The sequence below is a fragment of the Desmodus rotundus genome, chromosome 7 (assembly GCF_022682495.2).
Source record: "Desmodus rotundus isolate HL8 chromosome 7, HLdesRot8A.1, whole genome shotgun sequence".
Lineage (NCBI taxonomy): Eukaryota > Metazoa > Chordata > Mammalia > Chiroptera > Phyllostomidae > Desmodus > Desmodus rotundus.
Genome location: NC_071393.1, coordinates 54853830 through 54873303, shown reverse-complemented (window position 1 = coordinate 54873303; position 19474 = coordinate 54853830). Strand labels below are relative to the sequence as shown.

At 42.1% G+C, this 19474-nt stretch overlaps 1 protein-coding gene across 3 annotated transcripts in view; it reads left to right on the top strand.

The window, feature by feature from the left end:
• Positions 1-19474, top strand: part of AKAP6 (A-kinase anchoring protein 6) — a 476021-nt gene that overhangs the window by 98088 nt on the left and 358459 nt on the right. For 2 of the 3 annotated variants that reach the window (XM_045188183.3, XM_053928192.2), the window contains exon 2: positions 8871-9228. In XM_045188183.3, the coding sequence (XP_045044118.2) occupies positions 8905-9228 (324 nt within the window). In that variant the 5' untranslated portion in view covers positions 8871-8904. Of the gene's footprint in view, positions 1-4443; positions 4561-8870; positions 9229-19474 lie in introns of those variants that run through there. The other variant, XM_045188177.3, reaches the window with a different exon arrangement.

Genomic DNA, 19474 nt, shown 5'->3' with positions numbered 1-19474 from the left:
ATGTTATAATTTGATGGAACAATGCATAGAACTCAGGAAAGTGCTAGACTTATATTATAGTTTTATTAATGCAAAAGGATACACGTCAGAACCAGCCAAAGGAAGAAACATGTGGCGTGGAACCTGGAACCGAGAAGGTTCAAAACCCAAAGTTTCCATGCCTCAGGGATGCGCTACCCTCTTGTCACTGCTGTGCGACAGTTTTCTTGGAGTGTTGCCAACCTGGGGCTTTAGCTTGAGCTTCCCTGTCCATAGCTTTTATTGGGGCTCCATTGCTTAGGCATGATTGGTTGAATGGTTGCCTGTGTGGTTGTCCGGAGCCCAGCCCTCTAATCACATGCTTAGTCTTTCTGTCTGGCTCTGCCCATCCTGAATCATCTTGTTAGCATCAATCGTCAGGTGTGGGCTGAGAGGCCTGCTGTGAATAACAAAAATACTCTTATCTTATCGGGCAGTTCCAGGAGTTTAGAGGTTACCTCCCAGGGGTCGGGACAAAGTCCAGACTTCTCTTTGGGTAAAGTTACTTCTTCACCACACACTTTTCCCTGTCTACTTCCAGAGGCACCTGGTTCCACCAATTTCAAAGTACTTAAAGGGCTCTGAAGTCTGGTTCTTTGTGTTCTGCACTGCCGGCTCAGGATTTCGTTTTCCTGAACTGGCTAATTTCAAGCCAATTATTACTCGTTCATCTAACTTTCAGATTCCAAAATTATTGTTGTTTCTTCTCCTATTCTTGAATGTTTGTATTAAACCCCAAACCAAAAAATCTTCTGCGGTAGTGTTAGTGGGGTTTGTGGAAAGAGCAAAGCTCCAGGCATGTGTTCAGTTGGCTCTCGCTACCCAGAAATCACCCAGCACGATCGCAGTATATTTGTCAGTAGCAACTTTTGGTAGAATACCTATTTGCACCTGGCAAATAAACACTGAATTAGCAAACATTTCTATATTGCTACATTAACCCAGATAACTGGCTAATTTAGGCTTCAGAATCTTTAAAAAGCTTTATTTCCTTTCCACTTTACATATTGAAGTTACAAAAGATAAATAGCCTTTTATCACTTATTGACTGGGGATGAGAACATGGGGACAGAGGAAGATTTTTTAACTTTAGTGTTATCTATTTTTATAATGTTTCAATTACACTACATTACTTTTTAATTATTTAAAAAATAATTTTAGAACAAGAAAAAATGTAAAAACATCACATAAAAGGATCCTTAAAAATTTTCCACTTCAAGTATACGATGCTAGGGTTAATGGAGATCTAAAAATGGAGAATTCTTTTTATATTTAATGGGGTAGGTAGGACAGAGCACAGAGCTCCTTTAATCACTCTGGTCTAACAGTCAGACTTGCAGCCTCCCCCCCTCCCACTGTCCCCCACGCTCCTCTTTCTGTTCTCTCTCTGACTCTTTCTCTGTTTTTCTGGGCTAGAAAGAGATTTTAAGGTTACATTTTATGTTGATGAAGTTTGTCTGGAAAAAAGGTTGTTGATCTTCTGATAATGCTGATTTCTCATTTCATTTTCTCGGTAAACAAGAGTACGTATTGATTTTTTTTTGTTCCATTCTAGGACACAACTGTAATCCTATTTCTCTTCTCCAATCTTTGTAGAGTTCCTGCTCCCTTCATTCTAAACTCCATTGCACGGCATTCACAGCCGTTCTATACTATGGCTGCAATGCACCTGTAGCTCCGTTTTTGGTCCTGTTCAGTTCCCAGCTCCTCTCAACATTGAAGTACTTGCTGATTCCTCCAACTTCTTGGTGTTAAGGTGTCTTTGTCCATGTAGCTTCCCCAGTTCTATTTTTCCCCCGCCTCTCTTCTCTTTCTGCCTATCTAAATTATATGTATTATTATAAGCACATCTCAAATGTTACCCTCTCCGATAAAGGTTCCTCCTTATCTTTCTTTCTTCCAGGATTAGTGCCACTCCACTGGGGCCTCAAAGGGCTTTGACGGCCCACATCCTGCCTTAGAAATATCTAAACAGTGGGTGAGTGTGTTAGAGGAGGGGAGTCCAGGGAGAGAAGTTGTCTCTATTAAGTTATAATTTCCTTGAGGATAAATACGATGAGTCATATATATACATAACACCTTATGTATAGTTGATTTTCAGTAAAGTCAGTTGAGTTGAAATGACTCTTGTTTTATTGTCTTTGTGTTAATAGCATTCACAAAAACAACAAATGTATAAATTATGTTTTGGGGTTTTACAAATCCAGTTTCTCTCAAGACATTTTTTTGAACAACAGAAATGTGACAGCCTAATACTTAAAGGCGATTATTAGCAAGTTGAGGTGGGGTGAGAAATATGAACACTCTGTAGCATTCGCAGAGTCCAGGTCCACGTACTCGTGACCGTGGGCACCATTCACAGCTGTTGCAGCCGAGTGAATCCCAGAGTGACAGGAACTGACCGTGGTCGTGGGGGCAGAAAACACAGGAGGTAAGATGATCAGCTGAGTCAGTCTGCGACTTCCCGCCACAGGAGAAGCCTCTGCATAAGTGGGGAATGGGCTGGCCATAAGGGCATAGGAGAAGGGTGGATGCAAGGAAGATTATTGATGAAGTGTATTATGGCTGACAGAAGACTCTGCTCTGGGCAAGAAAATCAGTGGTGATTGAGGGGAGACCCAGGAGTGTCCGTGGTCTCTACGTGATTAGCAGGATCTAATCAGCCATTTGTCCAGAAAGAATAGCTAATACAAAAGACATATTAAAGGTGTAAAAAGGAGAGATAGATAGAGAGATAGAGAGATAGAGATAGAGACAGAAAGAGAGAGAGAGAGAGAGAGAAGTAATATAAGTGATAACACCAAAAAGATCTTTTAAATTGTAGAAATCTGTGTGGGCCCCGCTGTTTGCTAGTTTCATGCTGTCTCCTCCTCCCCCTACCACCTCCTTAAAGCTTAAGTCCTTCTTACTGGTATCCGTGGCAGGCTGTTCTGTTACGGTGGGAGGATTAGAAAGTGAGACTAATATGGGGTTTCCTCAGCGATCTCACTAAACCGTGTTACTACAGGTGAGTTCTGGAGGGTGTGGACCCAGAGGAGAAGAGGGCAAAGGAGAAGGAAGAGACAGGCAGTGATTATGGAAAATTCTTTGGGAGCATCTTACAAAATCCACTCTCTTTTCCCCTACGTACAAATTTAATACTTGGCAGGGGTGTTTGGTTTTCTTCTTTAAGAGCTTAAAGTCACTTAAAGTTTCCCAACTCTTGACCTTCTTCCAAGAGGCCAGGAAGGTAGATGGACAGCAAGGCTTAAAACTAGGTGATGAACTAGGGCCTCATTCATCTAGGTAGACCAAGACATTTCATTAATTTCTTGAATGTGCTGTGTTTTTGTGCTATCTTCACAGAGCCTGATTCTAGAATCCTGGATCAGGTACAAGATGCATGTCTCGAGTTCATTTATTTTTCCTTAATGCAGTCAGAGCATGAGAACTAACCTTAGACAAAAATAAAAACATTCCAGTGTAACTTTTTTTCCTCCAAAATTCAGCATCTTTATGAATAGCTTCTGTGAAGAGTAATTATGAGGATATGAAAGAAAAAAGGAAGAGGGAGAAAAATGGACACTTAGTGATGCTTAACGATGTTCTTTTTTTTTAAGATTTTAAATATTTATTTTTAGAGAGAGGGGAAGGAAGGAGAGAGAGAGGGAGAGAAGCATCAATGTGTGAAAGAAATATCAATCGGTTGCCTCTCACAGGCCCCCAACCAGGGACCCGGCCTGCAACCCAGGCATGTGCCCTGACCAGGAACCTAACGAGCTACCTGTCGGTTTGCAGGACTATGCCCAACCCACTGAGCCACACCAGTCAGGGCCTACAATGTTCTCTACCTCTGTTTTACAACATGTGCTTTGTAGAAAGCAGATTTGTTTATTTGGCTAGAATTATGCTTCAGTTTCTTACTTGCTTTCGAAGAAGTGAGCAGAGCACAGAAAGATTGAGAGTGAGTATTCAGGCTTGGGGTTGATGTACATAATGATAAGACTGCATTTCGGGCTGTACACAGGATAATGTCCTTGCTTGGAAAGAACAGTTTCTTCCTAAGAAACGAGAGAGAGCTTGAACCTACTTAACTCAGATTGGCTTTGTCAGCGGGATATGTTAATACAGTGCTATTAATTTATTTACAAACTTATTTATCCTGCTTTAAGATTGCTGTTTTCAGGGTATGCAGTCTTGATTATTCTGAACTGCGACTGGATGTGCTCTGTCCACCCATTCTTTTCCATAGTGACCCTTGTTTTGGCAACTGTCTCCTTTTCCTCAGCTCACTTATCACTGCTTGTTTGCAAAAGCCTGCCTGTAACCGCACGGGCCTGGAGCTAATACATCAGCTTCCAAATAGGGACAGCTTAGTAGCCCTCTCTTTGTAAGCAAGTCAGGCCACTAGGGTGTATGAAGCTGTGCCCTACAGACCTGCCTGTCGGAGCTGCCCCGACACTGGCCTTCAGCTTGTTTGGCCACAAGAAGAGAACAGAGGGGGGAGAGAGGGAGGAGCCAGACCTTTAATCCTGAAGGACCTTTAGGGACTAAGCATTTACAGTGAGTACCGGTGGCAGATTCCTGGCTCTTCTATTCTTTTACTTAAAAGAGAAAATTACAAGAGAAGGGAGAAGGAGGTGGGCAGCTCTGATGGCTGTGTGGCTGCATTTTCGCCCACCAGTTTGGCAGAACACTGTCCTGATTTAAATGTGTCTTTTTCAAATTGATTGCATTTGGCTAATGTCAGGTTTCGACTTAAACGTGTGGATTGTCAGGGAGGTAGCAGAAGCAGTCCTTGTTAGGAAGCAGTCTATGGAATGCTTCTTCTTTCTATAAAATGGTATTGAATACATGGAATGTGGTTGGAGAACCTTTTTCACAGATTAAAAAATATGAAAAGCTTCAAAATGTTTACTGCTTTCAACGTTTGTACTTTAAATGTGGAATATTCTTTGGGTTTGTGGAAAGGAAAGGATTTGATCTATGTTATTTTTAACAGCAGCTGGGATAAAGGTGGTATTATGGCTAATGCTGGAAAGGTGGCCACAGATAAGCATTCGGTGGGGGGAGGGGAAACAGAGGTCATTAGGTTCCGAAAAGCCCGCTGACCACCCCTCTCACAGCTACGGAGCCAGGGTTGTAACTGGGTGGTTCTCGTGTGCACTTGAGCCCACGCTGTCGTGTGAGTTGTCAGGGGTTGTGGTCTACTGGCTTTTTCTTCTTCTTCTTGAATTTCTCTGTGACTAGAAAGGAATCTTATTGCAAGATGCCTGGTAAAGGAGGAATACAAAACTTATAGTATTTAGAGCAATGTATAGACTTGTGCTGATTTCCTACTATTTGTTTGCATTCAAATGGAATAATTAATTTTATGGGAAAGCAACCTTGAATAGTTGTGATAAGTACAGGAAAAATATACGCAAATAGATGTTACTATAAGGCTTCACAGTGGGAAGCAGTTTTCCTTTAAATTACAAAGAAGTTATCTTTTAAATCAGATGTAACTTTGTGAAAATCAGAAATAGAGTTTATTTATCTGAGGGTGGCCACTTAAATGTGAACTACTAGAATTGACAATGACATGTTTATAGTGATTATTTTCCATGAAAATGGGTAATTAACTAAATCTACGCCACTGCCCAGGTTTGCTGTGCTACTGTGACACATCCAATGCGCCTTTCACAGTGGCAAAGGCATATGTGAGGGAAAGTAGATGCACAGGAGCTAAAATAAAACTTGAATAAAGTGCTTTGCTTTATTTCTCTGGGTTAAGGAAATTGTCTTGTTTATAGTCTGATCGGTTAAATATAGAAACATCACATTCAGTTTGAAGTTTTATAACCCAGGAAAATTTTGTTTTGGCAGCTTGAATGTAAGGTTTCCTTGCCCTTTACTCATATGTGAGGCACATCTACTGTTTTGTGTAATGTTTTTATTTTATTCTGTTACATGTATAACCACGTCGTCTGTGTTGTCAGTGAATTGCAAACTCCCAGAGGGGATAATCTCCTATATTTGCTCCCCTGGAAAGAATTAGCAACACATATTGTATAAGTAATGCTTTACAAAATGCATTTGCATGGTTATAATTTATTTCTTTCCATTAACTAGGGCAGCCCAGTTGATGCTGTGTGCGTGCTTTGGCAAAACGGAAGGCCATCCTTTAGGATCTGCACAGCTCCCAGTACAGCCAGGATATTTCCAATAATTCTGAATCTCTGGATAAGTAAATCACAGATTTTTAGGAACAGTAGGATCTTACTGGTCATATAGGCCAATTTTGCCATTTTACAGATAAGGAACCAGACCTAGAAATGTGGAGCATCTTGCCCCAAATCACACAAAACTGCACGTTGCTTGCCTGGTGCATAGCCCAATGGTATTTAGAAATGTATGTTGGGGTATTAATTGCATTGAGCCAATTCTTCGGATATTCCTTAATTTACAGAATGATGTACTTTCCAGGGAAGGCACAGCCTTGATTCAGGAGTTTCAGAGAAACCGCAGTGACCCGGCGTCATTTCTCAGTTGTGCAGGGCTGCTGGGGAGGGGTCTGGGGGTGAGTGGGTGTGGGTGTAGCTTGGAGAGTTTATTGTACACCGCCCTGGCATTTAGTTTTCTGGCTTGGATGAGTCTGGTTTCTTAGAAAAGGGGACCACTGTGACACCAGTGTCCTCATCTTGTCCTCATCTACCACCAGCTCGATGACCTGCACTGGAAACCTTTATTAACCTTTGTTTATCAGATTCCTTCTCTGGTGTTGTGATTCTAAACAGATTCCCCAGAGGGTGGAAATTGATTAAAAATTTAAAAGTGCTTTGGAAAATCAGAATCAGAGCCTGTCTGAGGCTACGGTATGGTTTATTAAGAAGTAGTATGGTACTAAATGGTAACGGGGAAAAATACAATATAAAATAAATTAAAAAAAGAAGAAGTATGGTGGTTTACTCTTCCCAGGGTTTTATGGCTCCCAGTGAAATTTTCATATCTTCTAATTGGTTTTTAAAAATAGCCAAGTGTAGTAGTATTGTTATTTTAAAAATTCTATGCAAACATAGTTAAAAATGTGGGTGTAGATTTCTTCCTCTTGTAATTAGGCAGAGAAAGCTGTTGAGTTGAAGCCTAAAGCCATTCTCTAAGGCAGGTACCAATGTGACAAACTTACTTCCTAACATAATGTTTTGCTTTGCTGTAAATCACTTTTCTTTCAGAAATTCATCTGTAAACCTTTTTATCATTAAATTTAAAAATAAGGTGCTCAGTAAATTGGGGAGGGGCAACACGCTGTAGCATTGGAAGGCTTTTGAAATAATGTCATAGGAGTAACTTATTTTTAAGGCTTGTATTAATTCAACAAGTCCTTTAATTTCCTGTGCTCATTCCTGCATGGAAAGTTACATATTCCTAGTCAAATAGGGATCTTTCTTGATTCTTCATCCTCCTCCATTTCTGTAGGTAAAATAATTTTTTGCTGATAACAAGTGGATGATAAGAATCTAGTGACATATAAGCTACTTTCTGACAGTCATGTTTATATTTTATATTTTGATTAGCCACCTTTTATCTTTAGGGGGATGGAGCTATAAAGTAACTTGCATGCGTAGAACTAAAAAAAAGCCTTACAAAAAAGAAAAGAAACACACTGTTTTGGGTAAATAAAGCTTCTCCGGAAACCAAAAATAATGTCTACCTAAAATGTTGACTGTACAAGATCCAAACCGTTGTTGTTTCGTGATAAACTGCTTCCAGAAGAAACATAAATGACACAGCTAGATAATTAGCAAGCTATCAACTTTATCTTAAAAGGCAACCTTATCTTATTATGGCTTACACTTAGGTTATTTTTAAGGTATTTGATGAATATTTTAACATTTTATGTTTAAAGAGAGATATATTACTTGGAAATTCTAGAGCCTCTAAAAATTTCAACATGACCAAATACTGTCATTTAGATTGAGAGTTAATTAATTATAGATATATTCTATATAATCCATGATGTATACTTTTCAGGAAAGTAAAGTTTTGGAATTACTGCATGATATCTATTTAACAAATCACAGAAAGGAACAACCTCCCCTGAATTCAGCTCAGTGTTTTCACTAATTGAAACCCATTTCCTCTCTTCTTATTCCATGTATTGGATATATTGGTTACAATAGTCAAAATGATGTTTGGATGCTTGTAGTAGAAAAAGCCCCAAATACTAGAGGCTTATGCAAGAGAGAAGTTTCTTCTTCTCTCAATAAAAATGTCCAGGGCAGCAGTCCCGGACGGGTACAGTAGTTCCTCATTGCCACACGGAGCCCAGGTTCCCGCCACGCTGCTCTGCCATCCTTGGCCTGACGTTCTCAGAAGCATCTCCTGGTCTGAGATGGCAACTGGAGCTCTAGCCATGAAGTCCACGTTACCGGCTAGGAGGAGGACAGCAGAGGGCACAAAAGGGGGCCCTGTTAGTAGAGTCAGCTCCCTTTAAGTACCTTTCCCAGATTTTCTACACAGGAGTTCCATTTACAGCTCACTGGGCAGAACTTAGCCATTCGGCCACACCTAGCTATGATGGAGATAAGGAATGTAGTTTTGAATTCTTGGCAGGAATAGGCACGGCTGAAAAGCAGGATTTTGTTTTAAGGAGTGAGGAGAGAATGGATTTTGGGGTAGGAAATATCACATGGTTTTGTGTTCTTACATGCTGAGTCTTGGGGCTACTATGTAGAAACTTAAAACACCTCTTTCTGTTTTTGCTATGAGCTATGGTTTCTTAATTTAGAAATCTGGCTTAATTTAGAAATCCTGCTTCTTCTGCAAAGTATCATTTCTTTATTTGGCAATCTTGTCTGACTCCTGTTTTCTTCTTTCCTCTTGCCTTTCAGCTGTTTTGGAAAGAAGTAAGGTTTAGACTTCTCCATGTTAACCATGAGTGTGACACTTTCCCCCCTGAGGTCACAAGACCTGGATCCCATGGCTACTGATGCTTCACCCATGGCCATCAACGTGACACCCACCGTGGAGCCGGGTGAGGGAGAAGAGGCGATGAAGGATATGGATTCCGACCAGCAGTATGAAAAGCCACCCCCGCTGCATACAGGGGCCGACTGGAAGATTGTCCTTCACCTGCCTGAAATTGAGACCTGGCTCCGGATGACCTCAGAGAGGGTCCGGGACCTCACCTACTCAGTCCAGCAGGACTCAGACAGCAAGCATGTGGATGTGCATCTAGTTCAGCTGAAGGTAAGAAGGTTTCTGGGCTCAGGTCCCTTCCAGGAGGGAGGCTGAGAAGGGCTGTGACACCTGGAGCCTGAGTTCTGTAATTCTCAATGAGGAAACGTCCAGGAAGAAAAACAGAAAACCAGGCTTGAAAATATTGTCTTTGTAGGTAAACGTGGACAGAATTCTTTCCTGATTTTACTTCTTGGGCTGAGTATCTAGAATAAAACTGACCTTAGGAGATAATGCAGAGAAATGTGGAGAATAAAAATATTACGAAAGGTTTAATAAGTAGACTCTCGTAGGTAAAACATCAAACTGAGCTGTGACTGTGAGTGTGTATGTGTTCTTAAGTGGCTTGTAGCATGCAGCCATCAGGGCAAGAAGAAAGATGTGCAGTCAAGAGAAAGCATGCACCCAAAGCCGAGAGCAGAGCTGCCCCAGCTTTCTCAGGCTGGCTCAGGGGATTCTGGACCCTGCTGCCACCTGAGAGAGATTGTTATCTTCTCTTAAAGTTACTGCTGCCTTTGTGCAAACAGTGGAGTCTGGCATGATGGGGAAGGACAGTGCTCTCTTTTTAGAACTAGTCATTGTATCCAGGGACGATGCATCATGCAGAACAAAGATGCTTTTATAACAACTGATCTAAAATTCAGACATTGAAAAATTTCTGTGGCTTCTAGAGCCCTTACCAAGCCTGACTGTTAATAATAATGAAATGGAGGCACTGTTGAAGAGTGCTGTGACAGAGGTTTTGGCCTAGGGATCCCAGAATACGGTCAGAAATAGCCATTTCTCTCTTCTAAGGCCCTGTGCGCAATGCATGTTCAGGTCAGTGATCAGCAAAGCAAGGCATATTTGTAACCAATCAGGGCGTTGGGTCCAAACCCCAGTGTAAATTTCTAGTCAGTTAGATGGGGTCCTAAGGAGAATTCCTTTACCTAAGCCAGTTTATTCTACATGATTTTGAAACCACAGACCAAACAAATCCTTGGCTCTTACCACTTAAATGGCTTGTAGCATGCAGCCATCGGGGAGAGAGGAAAGATGTGCAGTCAAGAGAAAGCATGCACCCAAAGCCGAGAGCAGAGCTGCCTCAGCTTTCTCAGGCTGGCTCAGGGGATTCTGGACCCTGCTGCCACCTGAGAGAGTGTCCAGGAGAGGAAAGGAGCGGGGTGGCAGGGGGAGAAAGAACGAAAGAGTCAGAATGCCAAGGTGACTGGGCTTCTCACAGGTTCTTGAAAAGGAGAAGGCACAAAAGGGTAACAGAGACATGGCTAGGAGCCAGCTTCAGTGGAATGCAGGCCTGGCTGGTTTCCCACTGTGGCGGCAGGGAAGAATGAGTCTCAGCCCTTGGAACACGGCTCCTTTAATTAAAGGAGCAGCTCCCCAGCAACTTGAGGCTGGAGTGAAATGGAAGTCGGGGGCTCCACTTCACCCCTCTCTTCTGTGTCCTCTAATGCTACCCTTCCACGTGGTTCCCAAAAGTAAATGCAGGGTTGGGTTTGTAAGAGAAGTTGACTGTTGCTCTCCAAAATCTTTCAGAGTGACACACAAAAAGTGGTAAATGATAAAGGAGAGTGGAGAGAAAATGGAAGTCTCTTTAGGAGACTCCACCGAAAATGCTGCAAAGGGCTCCTAGAAGTAGTGTCAGTTTACTTCATTTAATCACTTCAATAATACGGAAGTAAAAATTAAAACTTTAATTCCAAGTAGTAATGTAAAGTTTTTTACGATCAACCAAGTTTATATTTAATGTTTGAGAAATTACCGCAGGGTGACTTGCTTATCTTTTTACACTGGGACTGTCTGTCACCTTGTCACCTCAGTCAAAAAGCCTCTCACACCTACCTCTGGCCAGCTCTGTCCGCAGTGCGGTCTGTCTCCTCTGCTGAGAAACAAGCCCCAGGAAGGTAGGAAGTCCAGAAAATAATCACTTAGTGGTAGATAATCAATGACTTAAAGGGATAAATTGAAATTGTCTTATGTTCATTCTAGGGTTTCTATTAACACTTTCTTGATGTTTATTTTATCAAGTGATTTAACAATCAGCCTTCTCTATAATGTTCTCAAATATTCTGCAATAATAGAGCCCGAAGTCAACAACTCTGGTCTGTGAGCTGTGGCCGCATCTAAACTAGGGTCTAGTTTTGGTCTCCTAACCTGCCTGAAGTTTGTCCTGTATTTGTGTAATATTTCTTTACTCAGCCAAATAAACACCAGTGCATTTTATAAAAATAGGATTTTAAATACATGTCACTTTGTCAGATTTCCACACTGATCCACAGGAAAAAAGGGGGGAATTTGGTACAGTGTTTTCTGTACAGAAGCCCAACAGAATCTGGTAGCAGCACTCAGTTGAGGTCAATGGCAAAGCAGAGGGGCAGGCCCAGTGTGGGCAAGGCCGACCGCCTGCTATGGGGTGTCCCAGCTTGGCTGCCCCTGCCTTGGTGTTAATTTATTAATTTACAATAAGAAAACAACTGTCACCAGGATGAGAATGCCATGGCTTTAAGGAACCATTTAGGCGCTGATAATTTCTGAATGTATATACAGGGTATTCACTCCACTATTCTCCCAGGAGCCCCAACTGCCTAACTGACATTTCTACTTGTGTGTTTAGTGAGCATCTCAATGCCCATCAAAACTCTTACTTTGCTCTGGCCGGGTGGTTCAGTTGGTGGCCGGGTGGAGCATTGTCCAGGACACCAAAAGGTTGCGGGTTCCCTCCCTGGTCAGGACATGTACCTAGGTTTCAGGTTTGATCTGCGGTCAGGGCACATACGGGAGGCATGTTTCTCTCTCTCTCTCTCTCAAATTAATAAACATATTTTCAGGTGATGATTTAAAAATGAAACAAAACCAGAAAACCCTCTTAATTTCCCCTCCACCTTGCTCCCCTCCCTAGTCTCCCCAATTTCAGTAAAAGACACCACTCTTTGCCAAGCCAAAGAACGATTCCCCACCCTACATATACATCTGTTAACAAGTTCTGGCGAACCAGCTCCAAAATGTGCCCTGAAACCATTCCTTCTCCCCGGCATTACCGCTGCTGCGGCCCTTGTCGTACCACAGCCCTGCTGCCCGGGCTACTGTTCCAGCCCCTGTACCACCCTGTATTTACTCCCACACAGTAGCCAATGGGATCTTTTAAAGATGTGAGTCAGGTTATGTTCCTTCCTTCCTTCCTATTAGCTTACAAAAACCCCAAATCTCTTTCTGCGGCTCTGCCTCTGCCAGCTCCTCTGGTCATGTTTCCCGTTATTTCCTCTCTTTCATAAAGCTTCAGGCACACTGGAAGTTCCAAAGAAATGGTAGGCTAGTTCTTGCCTCATAGGTTTTTCTGTTCCCTCTGCCTAGAAACTCTCTTCTGTCTTTGCCTGGCAGATTCTGGACTGTCATCAGTCAGCCAGCCAGAGGAGCTGCCAGGTTCCAACAAGTAGAGGCACAAGCCAGGGACAGAGGGTTGCAGTGAGGTGGGGCCTTTGCTGTTTCGTGAAGAGCAAGAACAAAAAAGGACAAGCCCTTACATCACTCATCTCCATCCTCACGTGCCCTTTCACATTGCTTGCTCTGTCTTATCATTATAGTTTTCCCTACCATCCTGCTGATGTATAACTTAAAAAAAAATAGTTGAAAAAGGCTGTTAAAAATAAAATTCAACTGAGTAAATGTAAAGATCTATTTGTCTTTATTCAACAATTTCTTGAATCAGGGCAGCATCCCATGTAACAGAAAGAAAGGAGCTCCAAGGAAGGCTTTTAGAGGCCGAAAGGGAGGAGGGACAGGGACAGAGTGGACTGTTTCGGGCAAGGGCATCTCACTTTAGCGGGTGAAAGGCTCTATCCAGTGCTGAACAGGAAGTTACAGACTGAGTAAGATCACACTCCTGCAAGAAGCTGCAGCTGTAACAGGTTAGGTGTGGAGTCTCGGGTGGTGACATGGGACTTAGCATAAGTTAATGTAATGTTAATGTAAGTAATGTTAGTGAGTCCATTAGGGCCTGTTGTCTCTTTTTTTAAACAATGCTTTTGGAAAATGCTCAGGGTAGGGTCAGCTTCTGGTTTTATATTAAATGTTACTTTCTCAAAGGAGCTATTCCTGATCCCTATTCTTAAAACGCCCATTTCCTTGCTCCACAATCTTTCAGCTTATTTCATATGTGTTCTCATTACTAGCTGCAAATACCTTGTTTACTTGTTTACTTGTTTGTGTTAGCCCCAGGGACCTCAAATGTTTAATTCTCCACTGCATCTCTGTTGCTGAGGACAAGGGCCTGCTTGGTTGGGGCTCAGCTCACATCTGTGGTTGGATAGGTGAGTCCAATGGTCAGTGCCTTCTCTCTATATACACAGGTTTGCACCAGATGTCACATAAGAAAGGCTACTTGGTGAGGATTGAATTAGGATAAAGGTCCAAGTTCATTAGGAGCATTACCGTCCCATCAGGGAGAGTCTGTGGGTGCTTTAGAAATTTTGGAGATCTTGCCTGGGGAGTCTGTCTGGGAGAATCTATTCTTTCTGTAGGTGTCTGTTCCTGGTTGTCCTTCCACCCCGCCCCCACCCCCTTTCTGTGTGACCCCTTCTTTAGTAAGGATTTTGGTAACTGCTCTCTTAGGTCTTCTAGACCTGGAGCTACTCTTTGCCTTTAAAGGTAATTTTATCTTCCTGCTCATTGTGCTGATCTTAAAATTTATTTATCAGAGGCCACTCTTGTCAACCTGATTTCCAAGTTCTTAGGGGAAGTTTTCGTAACTCCCAGGATGAACTGTAAACCACTACTGAAGAAGCTGGTGGAACCGTTTTTAGAAACTCTGCCCCTCTTTTTCCCTTGTCCTCCTTTAGATTCAGCGATGGAGATGTGCAGGGAAATCAGACCAAGAACGTTAAAAGATTTTGACTTCAACTGAGACTTCTGGTCCGGATGAATGTATTTGGTGCTAAATAGGCCATTTAGGCACCTCTGCTTACTGATTAACAGTAAGTCTTCTTAGAGAAGATATTATTTGCATCCTAGAACATGATTGTCAGGATGGGCAGGGATATCCGCCTGGCAACCTAAGCCCGCCCCTTATCCTATCAAAGAGGTCAGAATGTCAGGATGGGCGGGGATATCCACCTGGCAGCCTGAGCCCGAGGGGAACCACCAATGATGGATCATGGCTTTGTTCCAGGAGACCAATCCCTAGCCCCCACGAGGAGAGCCAACCAGAATTTGGTGCATAAAACCCCGCCATATTCCCTGCTTCCCCATGACTTCCTCTGCCTGCTCTGCAGACTGGAGAATCTCACCCGAGTGCGCAAACCCCAATAAAGCTCTGCACTGCCTAATTTTGTGGCTGATTGGCATTTCTTCCTCGGCGGAGCCTAAGAAAGCCTTTCAATGATAGCAGGAAAGAGGCAAGCATAAGCTCAGTGATGTGGCTGGATGACAAATAGAAGTCTTGAAGTGACTTAGCTGGAATCAGCTCCCCAAATAATCCACTTTAGATAAATTCTGCCTTCATCTACTTCCAGATGAAATTTGTGTCTGTTCTTCGATCTTGACTTGATTCTCAAAGTTGGAACCTAGTGACTGACATGGGGTATGGAGGGTTTGCTGCAAAAAGGCTCACATGCTCTCCACTGTTGGGGCCCAAGGTGGTGGAAGCCTTGGGAGAGGGCTCACCCTCATCCTCTGGAGTCTGTCCCAGCACAGGAGGGAGGAGAAGGTGTGGGGGTTTGTGGTAAAGTTTGTTCCCGGCCTTGGCACCCATCCTTGGCAGCCACCCTCTGGGCAGCATTGGTGCCCTGTGAGGAGAAGGGCTGTGGGTATGACTTGGAGGACCTGTCGCAGCTGACTCTCCACGTGGGCTTTGCCCTCCCCTTGTTCAGAGGGTGTAGAGGGAAAGTGTACTCTTTCTCCCACTGTTGGAGCGTTTCTAGCTGAGCTTTAGCCCGAGGTGGCAGGAGTGGTACCAGACGGGCAGCTGTAGGGTCCAGGGTCTGTTGGCTGTGACAGTGAGCAAGTCAGGGCTGATTCTTGGGCACATCTAAAATGCCCTAGGATTCTCAGGAATTCTTGGTAAAAGGAACTCTGAGTGGAACTAAATTTCTAACATCAGTAGTTTGGGGCATGCAGGATTCTGACCTTAATGTTAATATAATCACATGTTAGGGCCTGAAATGTTCAGTTTACACCATCTTTGAGTGGTTTCTGATTCCTTATGCATCTGAGTTAAGTAAGCACCAGTTTAAGAATGAAGGCAAAATATTTTTGTTTTGGGGGAAGAGTAAAAATTACTCTTTTTGCCCTTTAGACTGCTGTTTTTCAAGAAGTACATCTCAATCCATTAGTGAGTTTTGAAATCAGTTTACCAAATTAAAGAGCTAAAACAATGAAATAGAATTACATGAAGTAAAGATAAATACTGTTTTGTGAAACTTGGTTTTAATTATATACATTTCTATATATATGTTTAGTCATCATGTAAAATTTATATCTTTCTCTGAGTCAAGGCCAGAACAGTTTGATAATTACTGCTTTAGACCACTCTAAACTTTCTTCAATATCTTTGATATGTACGTTAATTTTGGAGAATATTATGTAAGTAAATGTAGACTGGTACAAATTTTTGCAACATCATTGCTTTTCATATTGATATGGGATCAGAACTCACATGAGATGCCCATTAAATTGACAACCACCAAAGCATATTACAAACCCCGGACACTGGATAATGCAGCTGATTTTTCTGTAGGTAGGTACGAAGGTGTTATTTTTTAAAAATTTCACCCCAAGTCCATTTGTGGCTGGGACCCCTTCTTTTGGTTGCTATGTCTTCCTTAGGGGGTATCTTCTCAGAAAAACTGGGTACTAGTTGTGAAGTGTCTTGGGAGTGTGGTTTCAGTACAGTGCTTATCAGTGGGAAAATTTTTCCTATTAGCAGTACCCAGATAGTGTTAAGAATATTTACTATCATTGACCAATAAAATGGATGAGACAAAAAGAATGTTTAATGCCTGAAAGGCTAATTCTAGATATTTAGAAGAATCAAATGTGTGGAAAAATCTATCTTAATTATTAACTGATTATCTTTCCACCCCCTATACACACACATCTAATGTTGAAAAACAGGCTAAGTGCTAAATAAATACTTTTTGATTGTTGAATGATTAATGTACAGGGTAGGGCAAAAGTAGGTTTACAGTTGAGAGTTTGTGAAACAGTTTATTTTTGTGTTATTATTTGTTAATTGCATTATTTTCCATATGAGCAACTGTAAACCTCCTTTTGCCCCACCCTGTATTTTCCTCATGATTTTGGGAGATGATCTAAAAGTCTCAGGTCCAGCACATGTTTTATACTGCACATGGCCAGTCTTGGTGAAGACATGGAAAGGGTGACATGGAATAATTGTTGGTAGTTTCTGACTATTATTATGGAGGGTCTTTGGGTGTGTCTGAGCCTTAGCCACAGGCACTGATGTACTGAAAGCTTGGGATGGCAGCATTAGTTGTTAAGGTGGCCCAACAAGTCTCCCGGATTATCCAGCTGTGCAATTTTTAATTAGCAACAGTAGCGTGGAAAATGAGGAGGATCATAGACTTCAGAATTTGAAAGAAACAGTGAAAACAGTGTTCAGAGGAAAGTAGTAACTATAAAAGAACTTAAAATAAATCCAATGAGAAAAGTCTTAAGAAGCTGACATTATTTTGATTAGAGAAGTGTTATTGGTATTTGTTCATTAAAAATGGTTTTGAAATAATGTCAGTGTGAACTATCACTGAGCACCAAAGGCCATCAGTTTTTATGATTTGGGGGTTAGGTGTTTGTAGGGGCAACCCACCAGAATTAGTATATGAGCTAACTTTTCCTTCCTGGAGAGTTTTCAGTTCAATAGCTTCATTGAGTTCCTGATGTGTATCAGGAATTTTTACTTAACAGTATTTTATTTAGTCCTCATCATAAGGATATTGAATCTCAGAAAGGTTGGTAGGTGATCAGCCTCAAGTTTAATACTTTTTCTACTTTAGTGCAATGGCCTCATACCCCTCTATAGGTGTGAGAAATTTTAGTGACTATAAGTTTAAGATAATACTTCTAGTTTTCTTGAATTACGGTTAAGATGAATGGATTTGACGGTGGGAGAGCTCACTGTTTTTTATTTTATTTTATTTTATTTTAATTAAGAATATCCAACCTATGTGCAGTTTAATTCATCACAAGTAGGAATGTGAGGGTTTTGAAGAGGGGATGTAAATGAAATCTGAGGTCCTATTGAGTAAGGGATGCTAATAGCTACCCTGAACTGGGGAGGGAACTTGGTTTTTTCTTTCTCTTCATCATTTGCTGCTATTTTGTCCACTCTCCCAGCTTAAATAATTTACATTTCAAAAGAGGGAAAAGTGATATAATTAAAGGGAAATTGTACTAAGATGTGAATTGCTAGTATCCCAACATGGAAGTGGGTATAGCAAGAGATGAATCTTTTTAATGAGAAATGTTAACAAATTAATTGATCTCTAGGTATGGTGCATATATAGAGACAGTTGTAGTCCTCATCTTTGCCTACATAGTAGACTCTTCTGGAAAGCTTTAAAAACCCCATTTCCCAGGCCATGTTTCAGACTAGCTCCATCAGAATCTGGGCCTGGATGTAGGCATCGTTACTTTTAAAGACTCCTCAGGCGATGGAAATAAAGAACAAACTGCCAGTGACCAGAGGGGAGGGGGGAGGGAGATAATGGGAGAAAGAAGGGGAAGAATCAAGTCCAGGAACATGTATAAAGGACCCACGGACAAGGACAAGGTGGGGCTGGGGGGCGAGGATTGAATGTGGGAGAGGGGGGTTGGGCAGTGCAGGGGTGGGTAATGGGGTATAAAGGGGGACAACTGTAATTGAACAACAATAAAAAAAATGCAGAAATAAAAAAAAGACTCCTCAGGTGACTCCAATACAGGGGCTGGCAGCCCCTGGAAGGAGACATTTTTGAGCAGAGGGCTTTGGATACATCTTGCTTGTTCCGTGCATTCTCCCTTTTCTCCAGAAAGACAGCCCGAGATTTCTTTATTAGGAGTAAAGACTCTTACATGTTTCTTTGAACTTCTTCAGTTTCTTAAATGACCTGATGAAGTCATTTAAGTAATTGATGGGAAGGAAGGGAATAAGTAGATACCAGTCACCAGGTCATATGTTTTAACTACAATCTTACGTTATTCTCCTAAATTTTGTTATATACAAAAGAAAAACCAAACCCAGAGTGAGTAAATGCTTCTCTCTCACTTAATTCTCACAACAGATTTTTGAACTAAAAACCATTTTGCGGAAAGGTCCAGGCACAGGGCTGCCCACCCATAGTTGTGCAGGTTATAGGTGAACGGTGCCTTTTGCGGTTGCTCAGCGTACGGCCGCCTTGTTCGGGAGGGAAGACGGCCTGAGCAAAGTGTGCTCTGGATGTGAAGACAGAGGGCCTCTTTCCCTGGAGCCAAGCAATGGTGAGTGACATATCTTATTGAGCTTAGTGAAGAAGGCATTTTAAAGGACCATAAATACTTTGAATGCCTCAGAGGAGTCTGGGCTCGATCCAATAGTCATAAAGACATCTGCAAACAAAGAAATACATGGTGAAAACCTGTGCCTTGGGATGAGTTTGTGGGTATGTGTACGGTTATCTGGGAAAGGGAGAGAGAGAGTAATGAGGACGGATGTTCGCTGAATGGCATGGAGTGTCTGGGCGTGGGTGGTGGAAATAGAAAGAAAGAAAAAGTCGGCCAGCCCAGGTAACTGATGCAGTCCCAGAGAGGCAGCAGGGAAGAAGTCAGGGGCGACTGGTTCTCTGTAGCGCGATTTGCCTGCATCAGGCTCCAAGGGAACTGCCATGTCTATTGTCGCTTGGCGTTAGGGCGGAGGGTTGTATTTCTTTGTAAAAAATGTGATTAGAATGAGAAGGACCAGAATAGAAATTGCTCCTGTGTTCATTTTAGCAGTGTGGCCTTTTAGTGTAAGCTGCTTTTGTTGTCCTGTGACACCTTAATGCACCAATTTTCCTCAGGATTTAAATGAGGCAAACACACCACACACGTCATTAAAAAAGGAAAAGGAATATGTGAGATGAAAACGGAAAGCGATCTCTTCTCCAGAGGAAGAGGGAATGGGGGTAGGGTCTGCTGGAGAATTGCTTCCTGAGGAGGGAAACCGGCCTCAGGAGAATTACGAAGAAAGTCTTCAGTGCTGCTTGCAGTTTTTCTTTTTTCCAGAAACCTAATTTCTGTCAAAAGGCCCTATGAA